Below are 12,148 nucleotides of genomic sequence, written 5' to 3' on the forward strand. Positions count from 1 at the left end.
ATGTATGTATGTATGTATGTATGTATGTATTTGGTTGCGCCAGGTCCTAGTTGCGGCAGGCAGGCTCCTTAGCAACTCTTAGTTGCAGCATGCATGTGGGATCTAGTTCCCTGACCAGGGATCTAACCTGGGCCCCCTGCATTGGGAGCGTGAGTCACCAGGGAAGTCCCCCATACATCTTTTTTTTCCAGAGAGAAAATATCTTTCGAAGATTCTGTACTTCTTTCAGCTCTGTGCATTTGCATTAGCTGAATTACAGTGTAGTGACTTAAAGCCAAACTTATTGGTTTAAATCTTGGCTCTCCCACCAGCTCCCTGTGTGATCTTGGGCAAATTACTTAACCTTTTGTGTTTTAATTTTCACGTCTTAAAAGAGGGGTCATAGTAATAGTATATTTTCAGCGAGTTGTTGGGGTGATTAAATGAGTAAATAGTACCTGGCACATGGTAGTTGGGATACAAGTGTTAGGTATTGTTTTTATTATGTGAAATAATGTCTTCGAAGTTTTTTTCCTGCTGGACTGAATGTGGTGGAAGGGCAGAGACTTCACCAGTTTTGCCTACTGTTAACTCAGTTCCTTGCAAATACTTCCAAATGGGCTTAGAGTCCAGCCCCCTCCTTTTTTTTTTTTTTTGCCTTAAATTTTTTTGTTGTTTATTTGCACATGTACTTACTTGAGAAAGGGTTAAGATGGCCGACTACTATTTCATGAACATTCTGAGTTTTATTTTAAAGGTTAGTGTGTTTGGGGAAGGAGATGGTTAGGAAAAATCGACACTTCCCTTTTTAACTTATGAGGGGAGTGACCCCAGGGAAACACTAGAGCACTTAGTGCCTAGTGCCTAGGAATTCCTCTGTTAGGGGCCCTCGGCTTTACCTGGGAAAGTCCCGAGCTCTACAGTGGGAACGTTGTGCCTCTGCCTTTAGGAGACGCTGTTTGTCAGCATTGTCCTAACCCCAGGAAAGGGGAGGAGGCAAGGCGAGTGAGTCAATGATGACGTCATCGATTAGCATACGTTTCCCAAATCGGCTGACCGAGTTTTCACTTGTTCTGCCAGGCAAAATTGAGTTCTTTTAACCGCGCAAACGGGAGCTTTCTTGGACCTTGGACTTGGAGCACGAAGAGGATTCTAAATTCTTTAAAGCTCTGTTTTCAGGAAATTTTTCTGAGAACTTTTTACCTCCAGAAGATCAGTGGAATTTGATCTGAAGGTATGTAATTAACACTTTTCTCTGCTGGGGTCTCAGGCGCCAGCCTTTTTTTCCCCTTGCTTTACTTCCTGGAAACTTGCAAAATCTCACATTGTCAGCAATGGCACTGTTTCTGTCTGGATTTACTAGGCGTACCAAGGGAAAAGAAAGGTGAGAAAGCCCGAGGTAGGCTCCAACACAGCCCTTTCCTGGTAGAAATATGCTAGCCCATAAATGGAGACAAAGTCTGGCAGACTTGCCAGAGCTAGAGATAAGAACTTTCAGGAAACTGCAAGACAAACGTACGATGTTAGAATAAGATGTCTCCAGGAATCCAGTCATACCGTTTCTAGTATCACAGAGCTACTAGAAGGTAAGACCCCATGGATGCTCACATTAAAAATGACTTTTTTTTTCTTTTTCTAACTATAAAAGTAATATATGTTCATTGCATAAAATTTGAGAAACTCAGACAGGAGCCCAGAATAGAATATATAGTATCTGTAAGTATACCACTTATATATAACCACTCTTTGTTATTTTTTTGTTGTTGGTATGTTCGCCTTCCCTTAGAAAGTAGTTTCTTGTTTCTAAATAGCTAAGTGTTGCATAGCGAATATATACCTCAGGTCCTTAAAGAATGAATAATTACATTGAAAAAATTTTATCGATTCATTGCTCCTCTGATTAGAATGAAATTTAGTGTGGAAATACATTTAGTGTGGAAATACTGACTTCGGTAATTTTTCACTTCCTACATTGATTTGAGCAAATGTTGTCTGAAACCACTCTTTCTGGGGTCTGGGATTATGACTTTTCTTTCTGTGAGATAAAGAAAGGCCTGCCCTGGTATGGTTAGCAATGTTACCTTGTTGTCCTTGGGTTGGTAGATACTTCAGAAATGTACCGCCCCGCCATTACTTTATTTCTAAAATGTAAAGGTGTTACTTCTGCCATTTGGTGGGAATGACATAAGAGCTCCAGGCGGGAGAAATTGTGCTGTGTCGTCCTCCCTCTTGACTAGCTCCCAATGGGGACATTTTGATTTGGGGGAACTCGGGGTCAATTGAGTTTCAATAAAAGCTCTCTCCAGACCTCCTAAAAGGTTAACATGCCAGTGTTGGGGTCACGTTTTCTGGGCTATAGGTTTATTTGTTTTTTTGTTTGTTTTAGTTTTTTTTGGCTGTATGCGGGCCTCTCACTGCTGTGGCCTCTCCCTTCGCGGAGCACAGGCTCCGGACATGCAGGCTCAGCGGCCATGGCTCACAGGCCCAGCCGCTCCACGGCACGTGGGATCCTCCCGGACCGGGGCACGAACCCGCGTCTCCTGCATCGGCAGGCGGACTCTCAACCACTGCCCCACCAGGGAAGCCCTGGGCTATAGGTTTTTGAAGTGACCTCGCAGTGAATTTAATTTTTCAGCATTTCTAGAAAAGTCTAAGGCCTGGAACAGAGGAGGCTGGAACTGGGGGAGAGCCTGGGAAGTTGGGGTGCCGTGTTGTCCACACTCTCTAAGCTGTGGCCCCCAATTCCTTAACTCTTTCAGGCTGGCCATGACATCGCAAGGCCAAAGTTTGAATTCCACCTTTGATGATAACTGTCAAGTGAAATTTCGAGAGACGCTTCTGACTATTGATTCGTACCTGGGGGTTCAAGATGTGGAGCACCTGAAGTTTCTCTGCCGAGACTCCATCGCCCCTAAGAACCTGGAAAAGTGTGGCTCAGCCTTGGATATCTTTGATTACCTGTTGGCAGAGGAATGGCTGAGCGAGGAAGACCCCTTCTTCCTGGCGGAGCTCCTCTACATCATCAAGCAGAATGTCCTCCTTCGGCACCTCCACTACACCAAGGAGCAGGTGGAGCGCTGGCTGCCTGTCCGCAGGAAGGTCTCTCTGTTCAGGTGATCGACATGGCAGGGCCACTGGGCTTTGAAAGGAGGCTGGGATTCATGATGAATTAAGTTTTAAGGGTTTTTTTTTTTAACCCCCCCTTATCTACCTCCTTGGATGGTATGGTGATTCTAAAGCAGGAGATTTCTTAACTTCAGGTGCTAATGAGAAGGGAGGCTGGGAGGTCAGCAAAGTTTCAAAACCCAGCCCGGTGCCTGGGGGTGGCTTCCCTTTGTTTTGCTTCTCACTGAGGAAGGAGGCCCAGCGCCGTGTGCAGCAGGCCAGCGCCTGCCTCTTTGCCAGCCTCCACGCTCTCAGCCTCCTGCCTCCGGTGAGTCACTGGTGTGTCAGCCTATACCTAGCCATTTGAGAAGAGAGAAATGAATACTTGGACCCAAATGAGCAAAATAAAAAAGGAGATGTGCCTTTGGGGTAGGGAGGGACATCATTTATGCCATGTCCAGTTTTGGGGTGAAACCCAGACAGGTAAAATATAGGCATTTTGTCCAAAGAGGTAGAATAAAGGCATCAGACCTTAAGCAACGCTATTTTAAACGGTCCGCTAACATAGTATCTACATCAAACAGCCTCACGAAGTGGAGCCTTCATAATACTATTTTACGGCCTGGATGGTTAGAATCCTTCAGGCCTTAACACTTGAACTGGTTCCTACAACCTGAGCTGCCCTTGGGTCAGTGAGGGAATTCTGGAGATCATTCTTTCCACTCTGCTGGTTAGACAGCTGAGGAATGATCTCAGGTATGCAGAGCTGTTAACCTGTGAATGAAGTATTCAGTTTTCCTTTTCTCTTTTTTTTTTTTGGTTGTGCCGCACGGCATGTGGGAATCTTAGTTCCCCAACCAGGGATTGAACCCGCGCCCAACCACTGGACCGCCAGGGAAGTCCCCATATTCAGTTTTTTTTTTTTTTTTTTTACCGCTGCGGCCCCTCCGGCCGCGGAGCACAGGCTCCGGACGCGCAGGCCCAGCGGCCATAGCTCACGGGCCCAGCCGCTCTGCGGCTCGTGGGATCCTCCCAGACCGGGGCACGAACCCGCGTTCCCTGCATCGGCAGGCGGACCGCCAACCACTGCGCCACCAGGGAAGCCCTATTCAGTTATTCTAATTGTCGACTGTATGACTCTCCAGAAATTGGGATAGTTTCCTTTCTTTTTAAACGGTGAACTTTATACTCACTGGCATTGGGTCCTCCCTGATGAGGGCCTATAAAGTAATCCTGATTTCTAGAATGGAGTCCGGAGGAGGGCAGGCATGCCGAAATTGTGTTTTACGCCTTCTTAGTGGAATTTGAAACAGCACTGGACTTGGAATCGGAAGGCCTGCTCCTACTGCTTACTGTGTTGCTGTCGTTTAATACGTCACTTTGAAGCTCAAAGTTTTCGTTTCAAAATCTATAAAATGAGATTAATAATTGTCTACTCACAGGGTTGTGGTCATTCAAATGAGAGATAACGTACGATAAAATCACTCAATTTCCTGCCCATCCTCTGCAAGTGCGGGGCTTTAATTTGTCTCTTGGGTGTATGTCTTAGAAACCTGCTCTATGAACTGTCAGAAGACATCAACTCAGAGAACTTAAAGAGCATGATCTTCCTTCTGAGGGAGTCGATTCCAAAAGTGCAGATGGTGAGTGGGCCCTATAGGATGGGGTCTTTGTGAACATCGCCTTAATCAGTGTTTGGGAAGATGCTAGAAAGGAATTTCAGGAGGGCTCATTTTTTTGCAGGAGACAGTATCAGACAAGGGTTGACAACATTGACTTTTGATGGGCCTGGAGTCTAGTCCTAGACTAACTCCTGGATGTGGGGCAAGTGATTGAATGTTTCTGAGTCTCCATTTTCTAATGTGTCATATTATAGACAATTATACTACTTCCTTCCAGGACTGTTAAGCGGATTAGATGAAATAATGTACATAAACTATTAGCTGGGGCCTGTATTTTGCACATAGTAACCATGCAGTAAATGACTGCTATTGGCATCCACTGTGTTTTATGATATAGAAATGAGCAGGGCACCACAAAGAAATGAGGAGGTGGTAGCTAATGGCAGAATGGGAATTAGTTGTTCCTCACCTCCATTAGTTGAGGTTTCTGAGGGAGCCATGTCCTTTTCAGTGGACGTTGCAGTGTCTCCCATGTAGAGTTTTGTGAAAATCAAATGAGACAAATGTTTGAGGATGTGCTTTCTAAAGGGCTGTACAAGTGCTTGGAACTAATAGTAATGTTTTTGATATTAACATAATGCTGTTGGCTGATATTCTTGCTAGATTGGTCACAATTAAGGGCAGGAAAGTAGTTGCACATCTCTCTTCCAGGCCTCAAAACTTTATATTTTTTCTTTTGATTCTCATAACAGCTTGTGACAAGCAAGTTAGTTAATTTGGGAAGGGGCCAATTTTCACATTTTACCCTATAACATTAATTTTGTTATTCGACTGCTATCTTTATTAAGTTTTAAGTTATATAATGTTTGATAACACCAAAAAAGACATGTAACATGTATGGAAGTTATAAATGTAGAACTAAGTGAACAGCCATGGATCCCCTGTCCAACTTACAGATGCGCACATCACCAGTGCAAAGAGCTTACAGGTGTAGCCCTCCCATACATATCACATTCTCCCCAGACTAACTGATATTATCGACAAATAAATTCTTTTTGAAAGAAAAATCACTGAGGAGTAGGAAGCTGTTTTACATGTGGTAGGTCTTATGAGGACCATGTTTAATAATTCATTAAACATGTTTCCTGGTGTCAGACCTGTAGGTTAATTAACCTGCAGGTTAATTCTCTGTTTTGGTTGCAATCTTAGAGTCCTTTTTTTTCTCCTTTTCAGAGCCCTCAGGGATTTTAGCCTCTTGCGTCTTTCCATTGGTTCTCTCTCCAGGCTCCTTTATCCTAAGGATTGGTTGTGGGATCCTTGGGAATGGGGACTGAGTCTTACGTATCATTATAGCCCCAAAACATTGCAGAATTACAAAATGGTGCTCCGAATGAAAGCATGAATGAATGGGATGATGCAATTCTCGAGTTTATGTTGGTGCAAAATGGTTACTACTCAAATGACAGCATTTTGCTTTAAATGTAGAATTTCTCAACATCAGAAGAGATTCTTATAGTTTGAAAAACCCTCCAGGATATTCGGATAAAATTATCTCCCAGCTTTGGGCATTCTCTCATAATTTTTCCAGTCTCTGGGTTTATAAATAAAAAGAGACCACTTTCTATTGTTACACCTATTGTCATGCACAGAAGTCCTTACTCCCCAGAATGGAGGAGGATGAGAAGGGCATTTGATATGCTCAACACTGAGCCATGATTTCCCACTAAGAAAAGCTGGGGAATGTATTTCTTCCTCTGGGCCTTTCCACAGGTCCTAGACCTCTGCTTAAAGGCATCTGTGGCTTCAGAAACATTTTCATTGTTCAGGATCATTCCAAACATTTCTCCCTCCTGCTAAATTAGCTTTTAAATCATCAAAGGCCCATGCCCAAGTTGCCAAATGATTTTATGCTTTTCTCACTCCGTACAACAGTAAATAAGAAGTTACTGTGTTTAGCTGTGGCATAAAACTGTGGAATTTCCTGGACAAATTCATGAAAACTGCACTTCCTTCTTGGATCCCAAATGATCTCACTGTATTCTGAAGGAGATCCAACTATTCACGCCAGAATTGTGGCTGAGTTACACACCTGATAATCCAGGTTGATCTCTATTGGGCTTTGTGATCAGGCCAGCCTTCTCAAGTGCGTGAAGGACAAACTTAAACAACCCAGATGTGTTTCCATACCAGGGCTTAATGGGAATGCATTATCTGCAATTGCAATTGCAAAAGACTTTATCACAGAAATAAATTCTTTACCAGCCAGTGGAGGAGGGCCTGAATACCTCTCAGCCAAAAAGGAAGAATTGTGAATTCACGTGGTCTCTCTGGATGGACAGCAAAGACCTTTGCAGGGTGTTCTAGGTTTCCTCTTTGATAGCTTTCACACAAACTTAGAGCAAACATATCCGCCTTCACACATCCTGAGTGACCCAAACAACTGTCAGGATATCCGTTCTCAATGTAGCAATCAACATAGAACCTTAGATGTAAAGGAAACCACACCCAAACCAATCTTCTTAACAAAGATGCAGAGCAAGAGAGTTTCAGAATTTCTGCTAATATTTGCCAGGGTGGTGTTCTTAAACTAATGTGCAGACTCCATTTATATTGTGGGTGTTCGTGTGTGTGTGTGTGTGTGTGTGTGTGTTTGTGCGTGTGTGTCTATGGAGGGTGTCATTTACTCAACATCTAATACACTTTGTACAAAGTATAATGGATTTCCATCATTGCTTCTGGAAACATGGTTTAGCCCCTTTTCTTCCTCCTGGTAGGATACAGTCAAGATAGGAGTTTCTGTTTTGAGCTTCAGCGGGAGCTCATTTGCACAGAAACCGACTGTAGAACCTTGTTCGGGGATTCCCTGTGACCCCTTTGCCCAGCTGATCAGCTCTGGATGAATCTTCCTTTATCCCCTCCTCCCTCCTGCTTTATTTCCTGGGCAGGTTGTTGGTGTGCTGGTGCTGCAGGTGAGGACACACACATTTCTTTGCCTTTTTGGTTCTCCTATGTGTCTCCGGAATGTCTTGAAAATTTATAATCTCTTTTTTGATCAGATTAGTACAGAACTCAGTTAAGACTTTGTAACTCTGGCCTTTCCCTTGGTTGTTGGCATTTTGAGTACCTTGTTTGAAAACACACATTTCGCGTGTGCGCGCGCGCGCGCGCTCACACACACACACACACACACACACACACACACACACACACACACACACACTCTTCCATTAACCCTTTTTCATCCTTCTGTTACTGCTCTATCTTCTTTCCCTTTACTGCCAGACTTCTTTTTTTTAATGTTATTTACTTGTCTTTATTTTATTTATTTATTTTTGGCTGTGTTGGGTCTTCGTTGCTGCGCAGGCTTTCCCTGGTTGTGGTGAGCGGGGGCTACTCTTCATTGCACTGCATGGGCTTCTCATTGCGGTGGCTTCTTTTGTTGAGGAGCACGGGCTCTAGGCGCGGGGGCTCAGTAGTTGTGGCTCGCGGGCTCTAGAGTACAGGCTCGGTAGTTGTGGCGCACGGGCTTAGCTGCTCCGCGGCATGTGGGATCTTCCTGGACCAGGGCTTGAACCCGTGTCCCCTGCGTTGGTAGGCGGATTCTTAACCACCGCGCCACCAGGGAAGTCCTACTGCCAGACTTCTTGAAAGAATAGTCCACACACACTCTCTCTCCACTGACGCGACTCTTAGTCACACTCCAACGCATTCCAAGATGGCTTCAGCCTCCTTCACTCCCACGAAACTATTCTTGCCGAAACTACCACGAGCCTGCTCACAACCAGATTTTTAGTTTCTCATTTTCCCTATCTGATTTTCTTTGCTTGGAAGGCCCCTTTGTGTGTCGGAAGTGAAGGCGTGGTGATCTTTCAAGATGGCGATTCACGTATCACCTCCCATGTGCAGCTTGTGTGATACCTGCTCTGTGGAGCAGGTGAGTCGTGCAGAAACGAGGGGCATCACCATTTGAAGTCATCTTTGACTCTTCCTTCCTTTCTTCACCCACTCCAGTTGACCTCCCAACTCACCAAATTATACCTCAGAAAAGTCGCTCGAATCCAGCGCCTCCTCTGCGTTTCCACCACTAGCTTTAGACCAGGCCGTGCTGATCTCTTCACCGGAGCATTTAATCTTCCTGCTGATATTTTCTCTCTAGCCCACTGCCTCCTCCAACCTATCCCCAAGACTTCTATTTAAAAACAAACCTGTTCATGTCACTGTTCTCCTTAAAAATTCCTGCTGGAACCCCTTCATCCATGGGATACTTGCCCAAACCCCTCGGTGTTCCTTCATGGCCTGATACCAGCCTGCTGTTCCAGCGGTGGCCTATAGCTTTCACTCGGAGTTTGTATTCAGGTCTTCTCCTCAATATTCCTGACCATACAGTCCCTTTTCACTGGCCAGCATGTCTGGAGACTCCCTGGCCCCCTGTTCCCATCCTGCTGATGCTTATGTATGCAGTTAGCGAGTGTTTAGCTGTTCACTTTCTGATTAGTTATTTTATTTATTTATTTTTTGGCCGCTCTGCACAGCATGTGGGATCTTAGTTCCTCTACCAGGGATCGAACCCGTGCCCCCTGCAGTGGAAGCATGGGGGTCTTAACCACTGGACCTCCAGGGAAGTCCCTCTGATTAGTTATTCTTTTCCGTGGGCTCTAACACAATTTTATTTGTATATGTATTTTCATAACCAGATTAATGCATTGGTTGAGAAGTCCTTATCACTGAAAAGATTATGGTGCCTTCCACCTCATATGTAATTCAATATTAAAATAATACTAGCCAATTTGCAATTTTTCCCAGGAGTGCTTAAGATATTTTTTTCTTTTAAAATACCAAATATAAAATTCTTTCAAAACATTTTCTTCTCTTTTCTTTGGTACCCCTGTTTTGCTGCTGCCCTAATCTATTATATCATTTACAGCTGTGAGTTAGAGGCAGTATGGTTCAATGGTTAATGAGACAGACTTTGGTATCAGGCTGCCAGGACTCAAATACCAGCTCTGCCACTTTTTGGCTCTGTGACCTTGGACAAGTTACTGAACCTCCCTGTGCCTCAGTTATTTCATCTTTAAAATGGGGATATAATAGCATCTGCTCATTGGATTGTTTCTGAGTAGTTAGTGAGTGATGTGTGTTTGGTATCTGGTATTAATATAGATTGTATAGAGATTTACAATCTCTATAATGCCTCTTCCCCCCTACTATTGAAGTCTTCCTGCATGGACTCTCCACCTAATTTATTACTGCAATGGGTAGTCAGTAGGCAAGTAAATGTGACTCCATTGATTCTCTTGCAGACCTCTCTAAGTTTCCTGGCATATCTGGAGAAACAAGATAAAATAGATGAAGATAATCTGGCATTATTGGAGCACCTCTGCAAAAAAACTGTACCTAATCTTATGAGAAAGATAGACAAATATAAAAGAGAGAAAGGTAACTAGCTTATGCTTGCTTGCTTGCTCGAATCAGACCATGGGAATTCTTAAACCAATTGGCCATGTATGATGTTTACTTATCACTCTGATAATATTCTTTTGAAATCTCCCCATTTGTTCATTCAACACATGTTTATTGAATGCATACTTTGTACTAGGCACAGTTTTAGAAGTTGGAGCTACAGCAAGGTATAGGGCAAAGCTTCTACCTTCTTGGAGCTTATATTCTAGTGAGGGAAAGTGGTTTTAGACAAATGTCTTCTTCTGATTCTTAACATGGAAGTGATTGTAAAAGAAATTGTTTTGAATGAAATAACATCAAAAAGAAGGAGGCAGGATGGCACAGGAATTAAGAGTGGGATCCATGGAGTCAGATTGCCAGCACTCCACTTATTAATGGTGCAGTGGCCCTTTCCTCAGCTGTTCTATGTCTCACTTTTCCCATCTTTAAAGTGGGGCTAATCGTAGTACCTACTTCATAATTTTTTTGAGGATTGAATGAGGTAATTCCTATAAAATGCATGTCTGGTACAGAGTAAGCATTCAATACACATTGCTATGAATACGTTTGTTAGAGAGGAAAGTCATGAAAACTTTCATATTCTCGTAAAGTACTATCAGAGAAGAATTTTCTTTCTTTCTCTTTTGTTTTTAATCAGGCTTGTAAAGGTAGTATTGCCGTGGTATTATGTAGAAGTAGCTGCACAGGGCAGAAATCAAATTTGGCTGCCTTACCATGTGTCAATATGCTGAATATTTGTGGTTTATTGAGTCCATTTCTCCACTATTAAACAAAAGCTAAAAGTAAACGCTCAGGATCGTATTCATGAAGCTTGTATGCCACACCCATATTTTAATTCAGAGACTCAACATAGTGTGGAAATTTATCTGGTTGAAAACAAAACTAGCCAAAAGGAAACTTCTCTCTAAGAATTCTATTAACACAAAATGAGTCGAGGAACAAAATGTACTGTTGTTAATTTGATAAAATCTCAAACAATAACCAAATCAATGGATAATTTAATGTATACTTTAAAAATTATGAAGAATAAAAACAGCTCTTCTAACCATCACGTCATCAAGTGAGAAATAAAAACAGGGAGCTGATGTTGAAAGTATATTTGAAATCCTCACTTGAACTCTGAATGCTGAGATTTTTTTTGTTTTTTCTGATCACATCATCATTTTTCTGTAATGCAGTACTCCACACAGAGTAAACATAGGGCAGGTGGCCAGATTATTTTGATTATTTGGACTCTGGAGAAGGCTCTCTAGTTTCTATGCAGTAAATGTTTACATTTGCCTCAGTGAGTCTTGAGGACTGAGCTTTATTATCAGAAGAATTCTTTTTTTTTTTTTTTTTTTTTTTTTTTTTGTGGTATGCGGGCCTCCCTCTGCCGTGGCCTCTCCCGTTGCGGAGCACAGGCTCCGGACGCGCAGGCTCAGCGGCCATGGCTCACGGGCCCAGCCGCTCCGCGGCATGTGGGATCCTCCCAGACCGGGGCGCGAACCCGGTTCCCCTGCATCGGCAGGCGGACGCGCAACCACTGCGCCACCAGGGAAGCCCCAGAAGAATTCTTTTTTTTTTTGATTTACAATATTGTATTGTTTCAGGTGTACAACAGAGTGATTCAGTTACACACACACACACATTCTTTTCAGATTCTTTTCAATTATAGGTTATTACAAGATATTCAATATAGTTCCCTGTCAGAAGAATTCTAATTTTGATTTTTCTTTTCTATAATCTACATGCTGTATGATCATTTTTTGGATGTTGAAAGAAAAAACTTGTTTTCCTTTACTAATACTCACAACAACATTCTAGAACACTTCTGACCCCAGGGGTGTGAGTTTTTCCACACCAAGCAATTCTCCAACCCTGCAGACACCAACTGGGTGTCCTTTTTTTTTTCTTTGCGGTACGCAGGCCTCTCACTGTTGTGGCCTCTCCCGTTGCGGAGCACAGGCTCCGGACGCGCAGGCTCAGCGGCCATGGCTCAC

The 12,148-nt window shown here is 43.3% G+C and overlaps 1 protein-coding gene across 2 annotated transcripts in view; it reads left to right on the forward strand.

The window, feature by feature from the left end:
- Positions 1 to 1,125: 1,125 nt before the first annotated feature.
- The window catches only part of CASP10 (caspase 10), a 30,278-nt gene continuing 19,255 nt past the window's right edge, over positions 1,126 to 12,148 (forward strand). Inside the window, exons 1-4 of one of the 2 annotated variants that reach the window (XM_007112921.4) lie at positions 1,126 to 1,213; positions 2,739 to 3,092; positions 4,634 to 4,727; positions 10,007 to 10,142. In XM_007112921.4, the coding sequence (XP_007112983.2) occupies positions 2,746 to 3,092; positions 4,634 to 4,727; positions 10,007 to 10,142 (577 nt within the window). In that variant the 5' untranslated portion in view covers positions 1,126 to 1,213; positions 2,739 to 2,745. Of the gene's footprint in view, positions 1,214 to 2,738; positions 3,093 to 4,633; positions 4,728 to 10,006; positions 10,143 to 12,148 lie in introns of those variants that run through there. The other variant, XM_024124470.3, reaches the window with a different exon arrangement.

Source organism: Physeter macrocephalus, chromosome 2, assembly GCF_002837175.3.
Source record: "Physeter macrocephalus isolate SW-GA chromosome 2, ASM283717v5, whole genome shotgun sequence".
Taxonomy (NCBI): Eukaryota; Metazoa; Chordata; class Mammalia; order Artiodactyla; family Physeteridae; genus Physeter; species Physeter macrocephalus.